This window comes from Varroa destructor, unplaced genomic scaffold (genome assembly GCF_002443255.2).
Source record: "Varroa destructor unplaced genomic scaffold, Vdes_3.0 BEIS01000002.1, whole genome shotgun sequence".
In the NCBI taxonomy this organism is placed as follows: domain Eukaryota; kingdom Metazoa; phylum Arthropoda; class Arachnida; order Mesostigmata; family Varroidae; genus Varroa; species Varroa destructor.
Window position 1 is genome coordinate 7399891 of NW_019211455.1, and position 22184 is coordinate 7422074.

Here is a 22184-nt window from a genome sequence, read left to right on the forward strand (position 1 = left end):
CTAATATCGTGCAAATTGTTTTTGATTTCCTTAAACACGTGAGTACGTTAGAACGCTATTTTGCTTTCTGTAATAATAAAAGTCAATATGTTTCTACAGCAATTAAGTGTTTGCTTTGTCTCTATTTATGTATCACAGGTTTAAGGACGGCTTCATGTCCGTTTTACACAAGGAGCTCTGCAGAACTATACCGATCCCCGTATTGCACTCCTTACACTCTTTAACTGTGTCAACAGCATAGAAGGTCCATTAAAAAAGGCCATAATGGTAATCAAAAGCTTGATGACCACGTTAAAGTAAAAAAGAGAAAAAAAAAGCTAGCATTCATCCTCAAGTGAATTTATTATAGAATTGATGCAATTAAAGTTTTCGGTACAAAAGTTGATAATGTTCCTATTATAAATAATGAATATATATACATTAATCATAAAGTTGCCTAGGCATACAGCCACACATACGATTAGATGCGATGATCAAACATTGTATGATGACACACGGCCTTAATCAAGCGACAAAAGGGAATAACACCTCGTTGCAATGGTCGGCCTCGATCCGGCTACGTGTCTCTGAAGTTTTTTTAGACTTTATGAACAATATTTCATATCTATAGAAGAAACATGCCGCCAAACCTTCACGTACAGACTTTGGATGAGCAGTTTTAACTGTTGGAACATAATAACTGGCATTCTCCAAACAGCTCCGATCTAGAAAAACATCCATTTCGTAGATTTCCTGGTTACGTACCTGGTGAGGAATCGCACAGAGTGCAAAGATTGAACTTATGATTCTTCATTTAATAGTAACCCTGCATTTGTCGTTGTTATGTGTTAACGGAACGCTTCTATTCAATGGCAAGCTCGGTATGTGTACGGAGTTAAAAAGATCACCTGTTAAACTAACCAGACTCAATAATATTGTCTTATATTGAAATATCTAAATACAGTTACCTATTTCTTATGCTAGCCATACATTTCCTATTTATTTGCCATACACTCGAGTAGTTTTACAGTGCCTTCTACAGATAAGTATAATTTTGAATATCGTTACAACTTCCATTGGTTAAACTGTGAGACAGTCGGCGGAGATAGAAGTTGATTTTTTGGCCCTACACAAGCGTTCCGCAAATTGTTTTCTCGCAGTCCAAGGAATTATGGTTACAGCTCCTTAATGGTGAAAAAATACAAGGATCGAAGATGTATACATGAATCTTGTATATCGGGGCATATTCCAAAAACGAATTATATTTTACAAAATTAGAGAGCACCAATTATTCTTACAGATGGGTAAAGTATCTCAGCACCATTTACCTACGCGATGAAAAATGCCCCGTCTTTCCTCACGCCAAACGTGTAGGAACGGTTAACTTTACGTTGTTTATGTGTTGACCTGCCTACGCAAATACGAGCTTATCATTTCTCCTTCAACAAATTAATGAAACAATTATTTCATATCCGTTATTTTTTTTCTAAAAAAGACAGGCACGGAGGAAGTACCAGGCCGGGACTGTCTTCCTCTAGGAAAAGCTCGTACGAAAAATTCAGTAGTTTTTGTGGAAAGCATTTAATCGATGCAGTGAACTACAAGGCGGCTCTAAACATCTACTTACGGTTAGAAGTTGTCTATATTTGTCAAACAACAATGTTTATAGAATGTAATCCACAGTTATTACCTACTGCCACAAAAATAGCGATACGTATCTATTGCATATACAGAACGTGACATCATAGTATCTTTATGAAGGATTTACATTTGCAATATCTCAGTACGATAAATTTACGATTTTTTTTACCATAATTATTTAATCGTTCGGGAAGGATTTGAGCTGCACAGCTTCTTCTTTTCGCCCGTAACTCTGCATAGTTAAGCATGGTGTGTGGATATTCCCGGACACATTTCCTCTGTCAAGATGTACATAGAATTAGAAAACTTATTTCTAATTAGAATTCTTATTTCTAATCAAAAATATTGAACACCGTGTTGTCGAACGCCTGTACATAGTATGTACAGTTTATTATGAAGTAAATAGCATTTTGAGTGTACGAAGCCGTAGCGTTCTCCTTTATTATTAAAAATATTGGAACTCTATGGTGTATCGCGTCGCAAGTATAGCACGTGAAGTTTGAAGCCTGCAGCGACTGTTTTCTACTGTCGGACCATAATGTTTAGCATATAATAATGCAATGTTTAGCTTTGCAGAAGGAAGAAATCACTTGGAAAAGTTGATGGTAGCTTTGTCTCCGTGGTTGTCAAGGTTCATTAGTTCCTATGAATGAAAATCGACGATAATAATAAAAGTGATTATAGTTTCTTCTTGGTTTTTGTTTTTTTATTGTCAGCAAAAGTCAACAGAACGTAAAATTATACTGTCATAGTAGGAATCGTGACTGTAGTTTGCTCTGTAAAAAGCGGTTCTACCTAGGTTGGCCATAGAACACATGCTTAACAGTGTGACTGTCGTCGCTAAATTGCTCACATATCAACTACACAACATATAATGCATTATTGTTTTTATTTCGTTAAGAAGGTACATCCAAATCCGTATTACAATAGAAATTTTCAACCGATTCCAGCCAAAAACTGACTGCTTATATAGCTATATACTAAATCACTGCAGCACTTTAGCATACTTAAGGGTCCGACTTCGCCCACGGTAGGGAAATAGCGTGAATGTGTTCTTTTTTTGTAGCAGTACTAATCCACATACATTAACGAACGCGAATCCCTGTTAGATCTGTGTAACTAAATGGAAGTTGCCGCCATCGATGCACCACTACTTATTCTATTTGTCGAGCAGCAAAATTGCCTCGGGTTGTTTCTTACCTCTGTCGTTTCCGCCATTTTTGTAATTCTGACAAGAAGCTGTTTGCCCCTTGACTTGATTTGGCGTTTGCTGGCATTACACAGGGCAGACTCTTGTGTCTTGTTCTAACTCAATTCTGGCTTACATAGAGTACCGAAGGGGGATGGAAACGCCTACCGGCTTGAACCTTTTTCTAGTAGGAAAAAGAATGACTTTCTGAACAAGTGGAAAGTCCTGTTCCTAGTTTCATCGATCTTCCAATGTACAATTGTATGTAGTACCTGTGTGTCAGGGTAGATGTTTGACTTCGCACTTCGCGAGCACAGCGTGTGCTCTTTTCCTCCGAGAGTAGCGAAAATAGGGCTAAGGGATGAAATTATCGATGCTTTATCTACAGGCGAACACGAAGGGCCCTAGTGCGAAAACAGTGCTCGCAAACGAGACAAACTAACTGCTATATCTAGCTAAAGGCAAAAAAGTTACATCTACTAACAAATGAGTGGCTTCGCCGAGTAAGGGAATTCATCGTGAAAATGTTACAGCAGAAATATCGCGTATGCAAATCCATTACGCTTGGCTGGTATTACGACACTAATTGTCTTTAGTCCAGGCCTGACGTGCGCCTTCTCAGACGAGCCGCTAACACTCGCATGGGGCACGCATATCGGTCGACCCGTCACAAGGACAGGTGAATCTAGGTTGAATTGCAAATAAGCTCAGTGCTAAATTAGTTAAGAAGAATGCTTTCTTTCACGAACGACTTATAGATTCCTCACCTTAAGACCTTACTAATTTTGGTTAACTTTTCGTAATACTGTGAGATCAACTATTGGGAGCTTGTTTGTCTTCGACCTCATAATATCGTCTGCAAGCAATCCGCTGACCTGTAAACTTCGCCAACGGCTATATATTGTTCCAGTTATTATCCGTCAGATGTAGTCGATATAGGCATGAAATCGTGTCGTGGTATCCATCATGGTGCAACCTTCTTTGTCAACATTGATTTTAGTTTAATACTTTATTGTAGGTAGCAATAAAGGAGGGTAATTTAGTTATTAACAAATTTGCATGTTCTCAAGCAGGTTAAATTAGGAAATTTTCTTGTTCCAAGTTCCAGGCACTACTACCTACCCTGTTCCTCAAAGCAATTGAGAAGAACATACAACAATTTATTAACTGCTGAGTTTGAAGTACATGTTCAAAAGATTTTTGCGTTTCTTCTCAAGGTCCCGTTTCATTTGGTAAATAGCTCACTTCGATCAAGCAAGTTCGACTCGACACTAACAGAACATCAACTAACTGGCTTGTAATTTATTTAAACGCTAGGCATTTAAAATCTAAATTAATTTTGACTTTTTGTTTCGTTAGACAGCACAGACGGACAAGAGGGATTTCACCTAGAAAATCAAGTGCCTGAGAAGGATTCCGCAGATAACGACTCAGCCATGCAACGGATAGCCTAACAGAAAGAAGAACGATCAGACATGAAGCAATCAGCAAATAGCATAATTTGATAAGCAATTTTCGTGTTTGAATCTGTAAATTGAATATTGACAGATACGTCATATTTGCAACCTCCGGGAAGAAAAGGGGTGCATTTGCAATAGCCAAATGAGTGCCGCTCGGAATGCCTCTATCGCCATTTATATTAAACAACGCAAAACACTCGATAAGAGATACATTTACACTTCACGAGTGCCTTGTACGTATTCTCTAACTACGCCATTGCTGATATCGATTTACTTCACGAAATGAAAACACCAACACGTCTTCAGAGGTAATTAAAAGGGATGCCCTCATTAAGCTTGCACAATAGTAGCCATATGAAGTATGCATGCAATAGAGAAGACCTTTTTAGTAACGTTTCAATGTTAAAATATATCATGTTCAAATTAGTTAACCGGAATTGGTCGAAAAATGGGCAAACGTTTGCCTTCAGAAGCCCTATACAAAACGATAACGATGTTCAACATTCACGATCACTGAGCCTTCGTTCAAAATATACATGAAAATTGAATAGGTAAGGGAATTTAATTAAAATTACGTTGACACCTCAGTTAAAGCCGAGTAAGTGTACGTCCTATCTGAGTTACATTAGGATCTTGGGTATTCTTATAACTGAAATCAGTAGTACACTATCTTAAACGAACGACTGTTACTTACTACGCTCATTACTGCATCGAAGTTGAAGCATAAACTTACCTGATGCCGCTAGCACTTAACTCCACTACAAAATACAGCCAATGCGAAATTTCGCTTTTCAAACGATCCTTTAAGAGATACTTGGGGCCGCTGCAAATTGTTTTGGTACCAAATTCTAGAACAATCACAACGAAAATAAAAAAGCCAAAAATTACCTACCAAACTAGACATAGGAAGTAACACAACTGACGTTAATTTCGAGTCGAACATTAAACTTGCGGTCTGCTTGAACATGAGAGCAGTTCTGCAAGTAACAGAACGGGATGACTGAACCCTCAACGAAGGCAACAAAGAGTAGCACTAGACAGAGTTAGTTCATCAGATAAAGTATTATAGGGCGACTGCTCGTAAACTGACAGGGAGCTCAGAAGTTTTTCCTCGGCGCCTCACACTGTTCGAGTTCTCGTACCACCAGGAACGTTGGGGACAGGTTGCCCCGTCCGCTTATTTTCCACCATGCTTTTCTGGGCTTTCGACTAGCTCTAACCAGACGTCGGCCGTACAAGGTAGCTTTGTTTCTTCTTTTTGATCTCCCACTTGATCTGCACCAGTTTTTCTAATTATCGTCGTGTCAGCTTGGGTCAATGAAGACACTTGAAGTGATGCAAAGCCATCTGCTCTAAGTTCTACGTTATACTCGAGGACGAATTTAGGGTATCGAGGAAGGCAAGCCTCACGCTTTACGATGTTTCCAACTGCCATTTACTGCTTAGCACCTGCTGTTGCTCAACCTGTTACGCGCCATCGACAATCAAAAACGTTCAAATTGTCTCGCAAGTTGACCCACATCATTACTAATCACTGTGAAGAATAATTTTGCTCTACAAAGTCAGCCAGGTAATGAAAATAAAAATAATATAATACAAGTAACTACATTTTGAACGCTATATGCTCGCATAGACGTTTCTCAGCGTTCAAATAAATATTTTATCCTAAAGAACAGCTTAAAAATTATGTTTCTATATTTTCTAAACTGAAATTTTCAAGTTCATTGAAATAAAAGATTCTGCACCCCCAAAGAGAATGCTGTCGTAGTAAATAAATGATGAGTGCACTCGCTACATGACGTTACTAAAAATAAATACGCCGTATGGAAGCCAATTAAGCTCCATCACGCTCTAAAGAATTATTCAAGACAAATGTATAGAACCATTGTATATCATTGTCACCGAACGAAAGTTATCACAATAAACGTTAGCTCATTTTCTAAACAAAACCCCATTATTCTGAATGTTTGGAGGTTATGCAATTAGATAGAACGTATTGCAGTAGAAAAGTGAGTAATGAGTACATGCGGTTAACGGTGACGGCGATTTCTATAAAGACAGACGTTGTGTGATAATAATAGGTAATTGATATGTACTGTCTTTTTCTCTTACAATAACAGTTTATATTAGGTAGCATAGAATTATGGTTATAATACGATTCTTTCAAAGCCACTCGGGAAGTTTCGTGAGACATAATCACAAAATTCTTGTTTTTGACGCCTTTCTTATGACCCTGTTTGTTTGTATTGAGGCTGAAAATTTGCAGCACGACGCACTTACGGATTCCTCTCCGAGTTAGCGTGTATGCTGGATAATTAGGCTCGACATTCAGAGATTATATAAGCTGATTGATTACCAGTTACGGTTAAATTGTGGCTTCACCTTTACGTCACAGTGTCCTAGGTTTTGCAGTCCTCTTTTCTTAGATAGGTTTTATGTTGTCAGTATTGTTCGTCCAAACATCAGTTCTAGAGAAGAACATTCACTGCCAGTTGATGCACAAGGGAATACTCTACACTTCATTACGTTTCTGAACCGCCATAAACGCATCGTCTTTTCCCTAAAGTCATCTAGGCCTCAACAAGTAGTGACACTCGAAATTTCTTACTTTCGGCCTCTTGCCTTTAACGACGCAGCTCGTTACTGGTTTTAGTTGGCCAGCTTGACCTGCCCGTGAAGGTACTTAAATTTAAAATTATTTAGTATCGTTTTCAAAATAGCTCTTATTAAGCTTCTGTCTATTTTTGATATGTTAATATGTCCGCTTTTGGTAAAAAGTGTATGAAAAATACATCTTCTTTCCAAACATTTTCCTCTACTATACGCGCTGTTAAATCTAAACAAAGATTGATTGGAAACGTTCGTTTGAATCTCTTCGAAAATTTCCCGCAACATGACTCAGCTAATATATTGTGCTCCAATTATTTTGTAACACTGTTATGCTTTGAATGTCTAATGAGATCTGCTAGCCAACGTCTCGCAACTAAGTTTCAGTCGCATTACGCGGTAGCCGCTACGCTAATACGCTTCTCTTCCATGAATCTTAGATTTTTTTTATTCAGAATGTTAACACGGAATTACCGTGCTTTTTCGTTTCGCATAATTCCGACCAGCTGGCAAATTATCGGAATCCTATGTTATCAATATGATACCACTCAGACGTAGAGAAGACTCCTCGTCGAAGCGACACCTACAGGACCCGCTTTCGCTGTAAAACCTAGATCTAGATTAGCCTCCGCACACAAACCGTTAACGAGCCATGGAACAATTTCGACACCCTGTCAAAAGAAGATAGAACGTGAACACTTCTACTGTAGTGTGGATACAACAATACGTAGGAAATAACTCGCAACGTTGGTCGTTTAGTTCTAAAAGGTTCTTCACCTACTCATGTAATGTGACGCCTCTAGTACGCCGTGATTAGTCATCCCATAGAACCCATATTACGTATAGAGCAATGACAGCCAGCTTCGAAGATTCAATCCTTCCAAGGACGAAGTGAACAGTTGGAAAATACTACGCTTATTTTTCTAATTTTCATAAAATGAGTTTGATTCCACACCATGTATGTATGTACCCATCACATAATGAAACTCGTATATTAAAAATAACCTAGAACGTCTTTTTTTGCTCATATCTTCTTATTAAACATTTTTCAACCATTTCTTTTACCAAATTGCAACTAGTGTTGTAGTGTTCAAGTCGCTCAATACATGGCTTGCACGACTTTTTACCCGTCGTATACCACATTGAAATTTCCTTTTTAAAGATCGACATGATGACGGTTTTCGTCTGTCGTCTATCATAATTGGTGTCGACAGATACTGATCCGATGATGGCTTCATAACTTCGGGCGGGAAAAATCCTGAAGTTGGCCTGTGTTTTGGATCGCGGATGCATGCGGCCAGGGCCTGATAATTCTAAAAGCATTCGATTAAATTGTTCATATTTATCTACACACAGGTATTCTGTGCTAAATTAAGAGAACATAGAATATGTGACTATTTAGGACGTTCAAAATTTCAATAGGTAACTCACCTCCAAGTTTTTAACTTGTTCCTTGAATTTCGCTGTGGAAGAAGTATTTGCAAGGTGCTGCTCGTTGATGAAGATATAGTCGTCAACTTTATTTTTTATTGCAATAAACGATATGGCGTTTCTTTGGAGTATCGCCGATCGCATTTTACTAAGAGCTTTAGTATTTAAATTGCTCTGCGAGTTCATGATCAAAATTCGAGTGATCATGTAGTTGAGTACCATATCGCCTATAAAAAGAGGATACGAACAATTTTATCATATCCACGACATGGGTCCAGTTACTTAATTCAGTACCGTTACTATCGTTGACTGTAAAATCTAGAAGTAAAGTATATTTGACCAAACGAATTAGATTTGTCCCATGAATTTAAACACGAAGGAAATATAAACCGTGTTAATAATAATAATATAAATATAAACCATAAGAATAAATAAGCAAGGCAAAACTAATATTTTTACAACATAAGGTAAATTTTTTTAGAAGTTCTTCACGTTTTCTCTGCAATTATATAAATAGTAAAAAGCTAATAGTAAATAAATAAATTGAATTAATATATTAATATATAAAACTATTGTTTTTATCCATGTTTAGACCACACAGACATGCCCAGACTACTGCCGAAGTAGCTGCGAGCAATGCTTTATTGCTTTAAAATCATAGTACTTTGCGAATATATTAATAGCTTTTAATAAAATGAAAAGTACCTTAATTATATTTAATTGAAATAACTTACCAGTGTAGACATGGTATATATTTTATATGACAAGCAAAATGGAACAGATATGATCGCAAACGCGTTAAAAGTTCTTAAAAGGACCTCGTTACTAGTTCGTAATAAAATTTGGAATGTTCTCTGCCAAAATTTTCCCATTTCCCGAAAATCTATTAGTTCTCAAACCTACCCTTTAATGAGTCTGCTATCATCATTCTTGTGTAACAGAATACAAACCAATTCAATACTGAACGTACCACTATGGCCCAGTTCATCCGATTGCAGAGTTTTTTTCTACAAGTTTAGACATTATCACGTCACCGTCGTATCTTACTTCATCAAAACATCTACGTTTATTATATCGCTTTCTATATAATCTACGTTTAAAATATATAAAATTATTGAGGCTGTTTTACGAGTAATATAGATTTGCTAATATTCTCACCAATTTGATCAAGGAGTGTAAATGAGTCTAAGCGGTCACGTCTCCGTTTTGCTTTGTAGCTTTTGTGCAGAAGAGCTTTGATAAGGTACTCCCGTTTAGTAAACCTATACCTAGAAAAACATAAACGCTATAATATGCGTGAACGAGCATGATGACTTCAACAAAAATAGGCTCTCTAACCATCGGTGACAACAAGCGCTCAAATTTATCTTTAAAAGTGCTCCGGCTCCCTTCATGAGCACTACATAGAGTACCACCTCATTTGAGGCTACTCAGACTAAAAAAACCTCAATCAAGGTTTCTCCAAATGAAATCTATACGACTCTCGCGGTAGTCGTACGGATATATTATACACCAAATAACTTTATTTATAACGCACTAAATGATTTTTAAAACGATAAATGACGGACAATAATGGGCGCTTAGAAGTTTTTGACAACAACTTGCATAATATTATCTTAGATTGTTTATATCTAATGACAAAATTATTTCTGAAACACCGACGATAAAAACCAACAGATGCCGATACATTTGCATAGTTTAGCATGACTTATTGCAGCATGTATTGCCTACCACACAAATACTACATTTACCTTGACCCTAATGTAATTCAATGGATAGAAAATCTTCTATATAAATATCTAAAGCCTACAAAAGCAGTTACAGTATACTCATTTAATTTTAATTAAAGGAAATGTACATCGCTACGAGGCGATGGTCTTTATGTTTATCTCTATCTGTTTTTATATATCTTGACACAGCTACCCTGAACTCATGTACACAATGAGCGTGTTATCTTGAATGTCACTCTGGCACGCAAGCGTAAAATGGTTCTGGAAGCTTGAATCTTACCTCGAAAACAGACTCTTGAGATGAACAAATTCACAGATCATTGGCCACCGAGGACTTCAAAACCCACGCAGAGGCTATCTGCGCATTCTTGCTGGAGTTTGGGACAATAATTCGGCGTGACAATACGCTTATTAATGATTTCCCCTAGGAGAGCGCTCCCAGCATAATAACCTACACAAGTAATAAGCCCAAAGTGGTCTTTGCTGACCTCGGTTGTCGGTGTTTATCTATTAACAGATATAGTTCAGAATGGGGTGCGTTCTCATGGTTGTTTATGTTAATTCTTATAATTTGCAACTAAATAATATTATTCAACCTATTGTATCATTTATAGGATGAATGCAACCATAAAAAGCTGTAAGCATGACTAATTATCCTGCTGATTAACCTGCTTCGTTTACAATCCTACCTTTTCTGTAGTAGGACCTTCTCAAAATCGTCAGGAATATTAAAAGCTATATCAGCCACCGTGCCAGCCGATAAGTGTTGGCAGCAGCTTTAAGCTGTTCGGGATCACCGTGAGAAAAAGTGACAGCGTCTATTTAAAACCTATTGATAAACTAATGTTAACGGTGTTGTTCATGGCAGGTTTGCTCTATGAACATACATGCTCAACATATAAAGAATTTCCATACAGTGAAAGAATGTGCCATACAATTACATTTTTATTTGTACATACAGTACAAAAAAAACAGAGTACATAGATGAAGTTGCCAAAAGTGTACAGCTAACACACGATGTTTTTAATTAGAAATAATTTACCTTTAGGATGCGAATTGTTATGAGAATATAACCTTGGCTGGAGAGGTTTAAGATAGGCACCTGAAAGGACGATGAGGGTCTTACATTTGTCTCAATAAATAACCAATAAAAGTAGGTAAAATTATTAGATTATTCTTCATACTCTGAAAAGAGTGTATGAATAATTATTAATACTGAATAATGAAGAATAATTGACACAAGCAAACCGTGAAAAATTTGCTTGCGTCAATTTTCACTTGTATGTTTCTCGGAAAATATCAGTACTATCCCCATGTTATTAAGCTTAACCTTTAAAAAGTAAACATACAATGGTCACCTCATATGGCCTCAAGTAAAATGGCATAAAAACGATAACGGTATTTGCACTACATATATATTTCTTTGTCTTCTAAATGAAGCATACACACCTCTATTGAAAACATTTTTCTATAATCTGACGTATCATCAATTTTTAATAATATAAAAAATAATGTTCTCTAGATACTATATTCAAGGTGAATGACTTACAAAATATAAGGCTAAAAGAGGTCCAAGCTGCACAGTTCGTTCCAAGATCATCTTCATAGTTAGAGCAGAGCAACGATTTTTCTGTAATAGGGAATCACAGGAAAAGTAAGTGATCATGCCTATATACATATATTTCCTATTTTGTACGAGAGCTGGAACAAAATAATCAAACAGCACAGGGGAAGGTTAGAGTGTTTGCAGTTTCATGGCGGTCGCCGACCGCTTAACAAATTTCCCTCTCAACTAACTGTTTTGGATGCCAGCACCACTTACTACGAAAGTGGGTTTGATATTCCGCTGAATGATAGCCACTGGGTGGATACTTTAATCCAGTTGACCTTTGGTAAAACACAACCAAGAGAGATATCAAAACAAAAGGATATAACGATTTCAATAAGCATTACCATTGTCTCAAATGGCAGGGTAGCCCTATATGTCTGTAGCAACTCTGCGTAAAACCAGAGCTTACATATGCAGCGTAACGCCTTCGACTCATGGTGGTTAGTTAAAGATTCGCAACAATATGCTTAAACACGACACAACAAGAAAACGACATGCTGTTAACATGTGTTGTGAACTCACGGAGTGTTCAGTGCTGACACTGTGTCATGAGCGTCATGAGATCATTTCAAATGTTTGCTATGTCGATCCTACAATTAATGGGACACTATGACAGCTGTTTATGCTACGTGGTATGTTTCTCTTTGTCATGAACCTCTCTGAACCAAAACAAGAGGACCTTCTTTGAATTATATCCATTGTTGTAAAATAACGCTTAGCTCCATAAGCGCTGACACTGGCAATAAATAATGACCCAGTGCCTGTTCGAAAAACGCAGCCTCAACAATCTACTAACACCGATTGCAGGTTTGCGAGCAGGGTTCCGATGTTTCGATGTTTCAGAAAACTTTTTTGGATTGGGCAGTTCGTCGGGTGATGTGTTTATCTTTAGTCGAATTTGTCAACGTCTTCTGCGGAGAGTGCCAGCAGCGTCGGCCAAGATTGACCGTGTCGCTTTCAATCCTGCCAATGACAATGTGTTCTGCGCGGCTTCAAATCGTGGGGAGTTGGTCATTATTGAGCACAATACTTTGCTCGTTCATCCTCAGCCCTCAAAAGAGTTATACCGCAGTGAGGCTCATGCAAACTCCACAGTATCCCAATTGCTGTGGACAAGATCAGGGTCATGCTTTATCGGTGGAGATCACCGTGGCGTAGTTAGTGTTACGGACCTATACGCACTAAATGATATGGTCTTATTTGATATATCACCCACGAATATTCTTACACTTGATAGTCGTATTATACAAATTGATACATTTCGTGATCGACTTGTGATTTCTACACTCACGGCAAGCTATCTGTGTGACCTGGATGGTAAGCGTTTCACAAAAATTGGCAAAAAATCGCGAAATGGTGTATTTGGTGCATGTTTCTCAGAAGCACTACCGGAAGATGACGACTATCCAACTGTGTATTGTGTTAGGCCGGGTGGACGCTTATGGCAGGCGAACAACTTCGGTGAGGTCGATTGTACGCTTAGCTTTCGACATGAAGGCTCAACTAATATAGACCACGTTCCGATTCCACTGCACGGGACAACTATGAAGAGAAAATTGTTCGACAGAAAGGTGCAATTCGGCGTCCTATTTTCAATAGACGAGCAGCTCATGACATTTACTGATGAAGCTCTATATATTTTACAGGTGCAAGACTGTGACTTTCCTTGCGTAGTTTGGCAGACCACGTCATTTAGAAATCGGAAAGTGATTGAATCAAAGGTAGAAAGCAGCTCAATCTTTTTCATGCACCAGGACGGCGCCCTTACCGAATGGGGTTTCACAATGAGCATACTTCAAAATGTCTTTTACATCCTGCCAAGATCGGAGCAACGTCTAACAGCCATTTTGCAAAACATAAACTGGGACCAGGTCTCAAAATATCTTAATATCATTCGAAGGGAGCAATTTCGTGGTAGGGAACTGATGGTCCGAAGGTCTGACCTAAGCTTAGTACAGGTTAAAACAGATTTCCGTAATATCCAAATTTTATCTATACAAACACTCATTGACATTTTCCACTATCTAGAAGGTATATTCTACTCTCTCGATAAACGATGGTATGGCACTGTCGCATTACTCGTTCTTCCATGGCATGAATACTTTTTTGACAACTTGAGAGCTGTTCCCTTGCCAAGCAATAAATTCACAAAGGAAACCCCCCTGCTACCCACAAGATCGAGCGATCGACAGAATAGTTATTCTGATGTTCCGAAATCGATAACTCTTCCAAAACAGGAATCGGCAATCCGACATGCGCATCGCAAACTTCTCGATCGTATAAGCCATCGACTGCAAAAGGAAATCGCGGACTCTCTTCTGGTTGAGATAAGCGGCTTGTTATGGGCAACGCCTCATATTCTGCAGGGACAGCGTTTTATCGATCATCCGATAGCTGACTGGGGCATACGGATAGACATGTCAAACGACTGTGACATTTGTGGCGAACGCTTAGTACTGCATGACATAGAAGAGGACGTTGTCATTCACTTTTGCGGCCATCTCTTTCATGCCACCTGTTCAATATCTGACAGCCTTTGCTGCGTGTGTATGCAAAATAGCGATGATTATACCATCAATAGAATACTGGAGTGATAGTCAAACACTGCGTACCGTGGTAAATGACAGATCCGAAAACAGCGCCGTCTGAAGTAATGCTCAACAGTGGTAACAAAAAATCTAAACCATTAATTAAGCATGAAAACAGTACTTCTACGAAATCGTAAATTGATAATAAAATACAGTTATCCTATCAGAAATAAATATATAGCCAAATACGTGGCTATTTCAGTAGTATTTACGCAATATTGCTTGTGTCATTAGTTAATTGCACTTATTATATAGTCTATGTATGATGGGCACACACAGAACGTATGTGTGCATTATGTAGAATTTTGGGGCGCGCATATTTGAAAGAAGCCGTTGTTTACTTCACACGCGGCGATAAGAGAAAACAATGTTCCTTTTTTTACGTAGAAGTCAGTATGTAGAAAGCATGCCAAGGGTCATCGAAGCTATATGGACAGATTCATCCGCCTATTTACCGGCACATGAGATTCCTTTAGCTTCAAATGATTATTCGAATAAAAGACATAATTTTGCCCTAGAGTTTGTTAATAGAACCCCATAGACGTATGGTATTTCAGTCAGTATTTTTTAATCTAATTTATCGCGAAGTTTGCAGATGTGTCTAGTATTAGACCTTGATTAATAAAAACACTCATAGCATTTCAATAAAACCAGAAGTTTATTTACCATGTATTAGCCCATTTCTGTCTTTCAGCCATATCCTTGTTGAATCGTTTGGTTCGAAATCGAATGATTTTCAGCGTTTGAAATATTATTTATTATTAAATAGTATGTGAAAACGTCAACACGTATATTATTGATAAACATTTTTTAACAATACATAACATAACAAATATTACAAAACAAGTTAGATTAGTTTCTGTATTTTATTCTGTATAATATTTTGCCATGCTGTAGTTTACTTTGAAGGATCCAATAGTTAAATATTTCAAATAATTAACTTCAGGACTTAAATTAAAATCCAGACCTTTACTCTTAAAATTAATATTTTTAAAATAGACCTGGCCAGCATGTAAACAACACAAAAATCCACTCTACCACTTTAAGGGTACGGTCTTCGTCGTATTCATCGTCGTAATAATCAATGATTCTGTTCCAGATGAAAAACGCCTTCAGTAATTATGACTCCCACTGACTCCGCTCTTAAATATAACAGCTAATCTAATTTTTCCTTAAAATCGATTAGTTTAAAGCATATGATGTCTTACATGTTTTGTACTTCTGGTAAATACAGAAAACGAAAAATCCTTCTTCCTATGCTGTTATATTACAAAACGCTTGTGGTAATGTGAGAACACTGTATAGGGCTAACAAACATTTTTTGGCAAGTTGAAATAAAATCGAAAAACATAATGTGGCCACAAGGAATTTACCAAGGAACTAAGTGAAAACTTATGTATTGTAAATTTCACGAAACTGAATTAATCATATACATATATGTATACAATTATCGCATGATAAAACTCGCATATTAAGATAACCTCGTTTATTTTATTAAATCTAAACATTTTATTAAATATTAAACATTTTTCAATGACTTCTTCTATCAGATTTCAGTTAGTATTGTTGTATCGATATCGTCCCATACGTAGCTCATTCAGTGTTTTGGTCATTGTATACCTTATTATAAACGACTTCAATTTCCTTTTTGAACATTGGCATGATGACGTCGTCGGTCTTTTGAATATCGTAACCGCTGTCGACGTATACCGCACCGATGATAGCTTTTACAATATCTGGCAGGAAAGATCCTGAAGTTGGCCTGCGTTTTGGGTCGATGATGGCTGCGACCAGGGCCTGATAATTCTAAAAGCATTCGATTAAATTGTTCATATTTATCTACACACAGGTATTCTGTGCTAAATTAAGAGAACATAGAATATGTGACTATTTAGGACGTTCAAAATTTCAATAGGTAACTCACCTCCAAGTTTTTAACTTGTTCCTTGAATTTCGCTGTGGAAGAAGTATTTGCAAGGTGCTGCTCGTTGATGAAGATATAGTCGTCAACTTTATTTTTTATTGCAATAAACGATATGGCGTTTCTTTGGAGTATCGCCGATCGCATTTTACTAAGAGCTTTAGTATTTAAATTGCTCTGCGAGTTCATGATCAAAATTCGAGTGATCATGTAGTTGAGTACCATATCGCCTATAAAAAGAGGATACGAACAATTTTATCATATCCACGACATGGGTCCAGTTACTTAATTCAGTACCGTTACTATCGTTGACTGTAAAATCTAGAAGTAAAGTATATTTGACCAAACGAATTAGATTTGTCCCATGAATTTAAACACGAAGGAAATATAAACCGTGTTAATAATAATAATATAAATATAAACCATAAGAATAAATAAGCAAGGCAAAACTAATATTTTTACAACATAAGGTAAATTTTTTTAGAAGTTCTTCACGTTTTCTCTGCAATTATATAAATAGTAAAAAGCTAATAGTAAATAAATAAATTGAATTAATATATTAATATATAAAACTATTGTTTTTATCCATGTTTAGACCACACAGACATGCCCAGACTACTGCCGAAGTAGCTGCGAGCAATGCTTTATTGCTTTAAAATCATAGTACTTTGCGAATATATTAATAGCTTTTAATAAAATGAAATGCACCTTAATTACATTTAATTTAAATAACTGACCAGTATAGAAAATCTATTAGTTCGCAAATCTACCCTTTAATGAGTCTGCTATCATTATTCTTGTGTAACATAATACAAACCAATTCAATACTGAACGTACCACTATCGCCCAATTCATCCGATTGCAGAGTTTTTTTCAACAAGTTTACACATTTAAATGTTATCACGTCATCGCCGTATCTTACTTCATCAAAACACCATCGGAAATCTACGTTTATTATATCACTTTCTATATAATCTACGTTTAAAATATATAAAATTAATGAGGCTGTTTTACAAGTAATATAGATTTGCTAATATTCTCACCAATTTGGTCAAGGGGTGTAAATGAGTCCAAGCGGTCACGTCTCCGTTTTGCTTCGTAGCTTTTGTGCAGAAGAGCTTTGATAAGGTACTCCCGTTTAGTAAACTTATACCTAGAAAAACATAAACGCTATAATATGTGTGAATGAGCATGATGATTTCAACAAAAATAGGCTCTCTAACCATCGGTGACAACAACAGGCGCTCAAATTTATCTTTAAAAGTGCACCGGCTCCCTTCATGAACACTACATAGAGTACCACCTCATTTGAGGCTACTCAGACTAAAAAAACCTCGATCAAGGTTTCTCCAAATGAAATCCATACGACTCTCGCGGTAGTCGTACGGATATATTATACACCAAATAACTTTATTGATAACGCACCAAATGATTTTTAAAACTACAAATGATGGACAAGAATAGGCACTTAGAAGTTTTTGACAACAACTTGCATAATATTATCTTAGATTGTTTATATCTAATGACAAAATTATTTCTGAAATATTTGCATATATTAGCATATTTACATGCATACATTTGCATAGTTTAGCATGACTTATTGCAGCATGTATTGCCTACCACAAAAATACTACATCTACCTTGACCCTAATGTAATTCAATGGGTAGAAAATCTTCTACATAAATATCTAAAGCTTACAAAAACAGTTACAGTATACTCATTTAATTTTAATTAAAGGAAATGTACATCGCTACGAGGCGATGGTCTTTATGTTTTTCTCTGTCTATTTTTATATATCTTGACAGAGCTATCCTGAACTCATGTACACAATGAGCGTGTTATCTTGAATGTCACTCTGGCACGCAAGCGTAAAATGATTCTGGAAGCTTAAATCCTACCTCGAAAACAGACTCTTGAGAAGAACAAGTTCACAGACCTTTGGCCACCGAGGACTTCAGAACCCACGCAGAGGCTATCTGCGCATTCTTGCTGGAGTTTGGGACAATAATTCGGCGTGACAATGCGCTTATTAATGATTTCCCCTAGGAGAGCGCTCCCAGCATAATAACCTACACAAGTAATAAGCCCAAAGTGGTCTTTGCTGACCTCGGTTGTCAGTGTTTATCCATTAACAGATATAGTTCAGAATGGGGTACGTTCTCATGGTTGTTTATGTTAATTCTTATAATTTGCAACTAAATAACATTATTCAACCTATTGTATCATTTATAGGATGAATGCAACAACAAAAAGCTGTAAGCATGTTTAATTATTTTCCTGCTTCATTTAGAACTCTACCTGTTCTGTAGTACGACCTTCTCAAAATCTTGAGGAACCTCAAGAGCTAAATCAACGATGAGTGCCGGCGACAGTTTTAAGCTGTTCGGGACCACTGCGAGAAAAATAAATACGTCTCTTTTAAACTTATCGGCAAACTAATGTTCATAGTGCTGTTAATGGCAGGTTTGGTTAGTGACCATATATACTCAACATATTTTAAAGAATTTTCATTTATTCTTATTATTATTTTACAATTAACATTTTATAGAGAGTACATAGATGAAGTTGCCAAGAGTGTGCAGTTAACACACGATACCTTCACACTATCAGGCAAAAATATTTAGTGAGATTAATTAACCAAATAAACCTAAATTGACCTATGTTTTTAATTAGAAATAATTTACCTTTAGGATGCGAATTGTTATGAGAATATGACCTTAGCTGGAAAGTTTGACCCGCACAATGGTTTATGACAGGCATCTGAAAGGATGATGAGGATCTTACTTTGAACTCAATAAATAACCAATAAAAGTAAGTAAAATTATTAGATTTCTCTTCATACTCTTTTTTCAGTTTGCTTATATCAACCTTCACTTATGTGTTTCTACTTGACAACATGTTTCAGAAAATATCGGTACTATCCCCATCTTATTAAGCTTAACCTTTAAAAAATAAACATACAATGGTCATCTCACATGGCCTCAAGCGAAAAAAAAAATAGCATAGATGATAACGGTATTTGCACTATATATATATTTAATTGTCTCCTAAATCAAGCATGCACACCTCTATTGAAAACATTTTTCTATAGGACGTTCTAAACAACCACAATCGTGACAACAACAATTATATTTTTCGTAGGTAATCTGACGCGTCATCCGTTGTTAATAATATAAAAAATAATGTTCTAGATACTATATTCAAGGTGAATGACTTACAAAATATAAGGCTAAAAGAGGTCCAAGCTGCACAGTTCGTTCCAAGATCATCTTCATAGTTAAAGCAGAGCAACGACTTTTCTGTAATAGGGAATCGCAAGAAAAGTAAGTGATCATGCCTATATACATATATTTCCTATTTTGTACGAGAGCTGGAACAAAATAACCAAACAGCATAGAAGAAGGTTAGAGTGTTTGCAGCTTCATGCTTGTCGCCAACCGCTTAACAAATTTCCCTCTCAACTAATTGCTTTGGATGCGAGTATCACTTACTAAGAAAGTGGGCTTAATCCTCCGCTGGATGATAGCTAATGGGTAAAACGCTTGCTTTATTATAGAACGCACTCTCCAGTTCCGCATTGGACTGCACCTTGTAACATAGATATTGGACAAAGATGCCTTCAGTTCTTAGTACAAAAACAAGAGGGATAATGAAAGCTCGCAGGTTAATCTTGTAATTTTAGAATAAAACGTTAGTTAAACGTAATTTTAAATCAATTAATCGGGTTAAATATGTCTAATTATTCATTGTTGTTACCATTTCGTTGTCCACACCGGATTCATAAACGCGTATATCCGCTAATTCATAAAGATAAAACGGATAAAATGCTGTTTTTACTTAAAGATCTTTGCGACAAATTAGTTGGACAGAAAAAAGAATACTTGACGTAATGTGAACTGCGCCTGCAATTCCTTGCTAATCGCGAATTCCTACGATTGATCTTGATAAGTTTCTTGCAGAGCAAGTAAATCAGCTCAGCTCAACGAAGTAGTCTAAAGAGCTATCCTTTATAGGTATTTACAAGAGCGGCCATTGCAGTTCATGTATTTATTCATAGAGAACTATCTATCACTACCCTCGTTCCATCTATTAAGACAATATCTCGTTTCTAATTAGTGTCAGTAACATTAAGAAAACACTTGAGTAAGAGCTGCAAGACCTTGAACCTTAAATGGCTTTAATTATAAGCATGTAAGCCTTCGGTTGTATTTTCTATTCAAATGTATTGCTTTGCTTTAAAAATATACAGCCAATGATAATTATATGTCCAACAAAAAAAGTCCGCAATGTTGAAAAGATCGCAGAGGTTCGTTCTAATTAAAGCATTTGGTTATGCATCAGTTTAACAGAGTTTTGTTATTATTTGCTGTCATTCCATATTTCTCTGACCACCAAAATACACTGCTCAGGCTGGTGGAATGACGCAGTCACGTCGAAAGACTTCACCTTCTATTGTATCATTTTGTGCTTAAATGGTATCGGTCGTTATGCTGCACATCTCTCATTTATACAAATAATATAAAATACTACATTTGCTATTGTCTCAAACATATTGGGCCGCAGTCTAAGTCCTTATACTCTCACTAGCAATAAACCACAGAATTATACTTGGGTTATACTCCTGTATGGTAACAATAATAACTTATGATTCACGTTGAACATCCGAAGCCACATTAACACTGCATCAAACAAATGTATCGACTGAGATTTAAACACAACATTAATATGACTTGCTTTACCTACAGAGGTCGTTTTGTACGAATTAATTGGCTGCGCAGCAGGATTAATGTGTCTTAATATTTAACAGGGAGATACAGTACCATATTGTAACGGAAGCCCTAAAAAATAAGCAAAAATCCATCTAAGAGGTGGCTGTGATAGAACTCAGTGCAAACCAAGATCGCACTATAATTGTACATGAGGCAGGGTTTTATTGTACAGCACATTCAATCACGGGATGAGGGTTCTTGAGCCATTATTTTTTTAATTTTTATTATAATTTTAAAAGAAGATTAATTTGTGGAGTACTTTAGAAAAACAAATTCATAATGAGTATCATATCATATGGAGCAATGTTTGCAAGGACTGGGCACTCGAGCACAATTTAAGATTATCAGTAGCGTGTTATCGACAGTTTATGCTATATATTTCTCGGAGCGTCTTTGAATAACTTTTGACAAAATGACCCCTTTAATATTTTTAATTTTTTAATGCCTCATCGAGTTCCAGAGCAGAAGAAAGAGTTTTAGCGAAGAAAAGGGGTGCCCAAATGCCTTTCTTTTCTATCGTCACTAGAATTTAAGGCTCAGGAAAGGTACCTACAAGTTTAATCGACACAACACGCTCCAGATAGCTATATGAGTTTCTGACGAAAGCGCCCTACTGATATTGCTACTATCAAAGGTAGTTGCAAAAATAACGTTGCTTTAGAACGAAAAAGCTTACGCCGCCTAACTACGAGTAACAGAGTAAATACGCGATAATACTGTGAAATTAAAAGTTTGCTATACTACTGCAAAGCTCTTGCCAATTCTAGCACACTGTCTTAATATTGATACAATTCAAAACCCTTTTATTTAAAAAAAATTGATAGTACTACAAACATACCGAGTTATTACTCTTTGTGACATGCATCAAGCCAAGGCATTATTTACAGTTAACAGGTAAGCGTGTACAACTTATTTGTAGATATTCTAATTTAGGCACTCGTTCCCGTCTTCGAAATAAATTTACAACGAGCCATTTGTGTAACCTTGGATGTAACGCTTCCGTACTTTCTTCATTGCTGTATGCATGGGTTGTTTTAAGAATAACGCGAATTCAAGTGAATGGGGCGGGAAATAATTATGTTATTTATCTAGCAGATAATTTTTCTTTCACTTTTGACCGATATTGAAATGCTACGGTCGTGAACAAATGTTGTTATTATTATTATAACTAATTTGGATTAGAGCATTCGCGGAATCGTCGCCTTCCAAAGTTGTCCTTCTTTGCAGAACCCTAATTCGAAATTCTTCCCGCCAGATTA

General features: G+C 36.6%; 3 protein-coding genes across 23 annotated transcripts; 1 reads left to right on the plus strand and 2 right to left on the minus strand.

Annotated features, from left to right (window-relative positions):
- Positions 1-323: 323 nt before the first annotated feature.
- LOC111245312 (uncharacterized) lies at positions 324-12575 on the minus strand. 12 transcript variants are annotated; one of them, XM_086978652.1, is made up of 7 exons: positions 11587-11794; positions 11080-11139; positions 10727-10820; positions 10318-10408; positions 9466-9575; positions 8308-8534; positions 7890-8189 (listed from the first exon to the last, which is right to left on the minus strand). In XM_086978652.1, the coding sequence occupies exons 4-7, from the start codon at positions 10356-10358 to the stop codon at positions 7938-7940; spliced, it is 630 nt and encodes a 209-aa protein (XP_086834778.1). In that variant the 5' UTR covers positions 10359-10408; positions 10727-10820; positions 11080-11139; positions 11587-11794; the 3' UTR covers positions 7890-7937. The 12 variants fall into 12 exon arrangements, with proteins under 12 accessions (XP_086834768.1, XP_086834777.1, XP_086834776.1 ...); XM_086978651.1 differs by lacking the exons at positions 7890-8189; positions 10318-10408; positions 10727-10820 and adding exons at positions 606-744; positions 1790-1898 and having other exon boundaries at positions 9466-9592; positions 11587-11800; XM_086978649.1 differs by lacking the exons at positions 10318-10408; positions 10727-10820 and adding an exon at positions 12443-12575 and having other exon boundaries at positions 9466-9592; positions 11587-11667.
- Positions 12396-14450, plus strand: LOC111245311 (BLOC-2 complex member HPS5 homolog). The gene has a single exon (XM_022793504.2). It carries the CDS (start codon positions 12396-12398, stop codon positions 14238-14240), a length of 1845 nt encoding a protein of 614 aa, XP_022649239.1. The 3' UTR covers positions 14241-14450.
- Positions 14451-15705: 1255 nt separating this feature from the next.
- On the minus strand, positions 15706-21902 carry LOC111243925 (uncharacterized). 10 transcript variants are annotated; one of them, XM_086978635.1, is made up of 9 exons: positions 21764-21805; positions 19913-19953; positions 19648-19738; positions 19375-19455; positions 18841-18946; positions 18455-18548; positions 17199-17308; positions 16159-16385; positions 15706-16040 (listed from the first exon to the last, which is right to left on the minus strand). In XM_086978635.1, exons 1-9 carry the CDS (start codon positions 21788-21790, stop codon positions 15828-15830), a joined length of 990 nt encoding a protein of 329 aa, XP_086834761.1. In that variant the 5' UTR covers positions 21791-21805; the 3' UTR covers positions 15706-15827. The 10 variants fall into 10 exon arrangements, with proteins under 10 accessions (XP_086834761.1, XP_086834760.1, XP_086834759.1 ...); XM_086978634.1 differs by having other exon boundaries at positions 19648-19744; XM_086978633.1 differs by lacking the exon at positions 21764-21805 and adding an exon at positions 20765-20844 and having other exon boundaries at positions 18841-18916; positions 19648-19744.
- Positions 21903-22184: the final 282 nt, after the last annotated feature.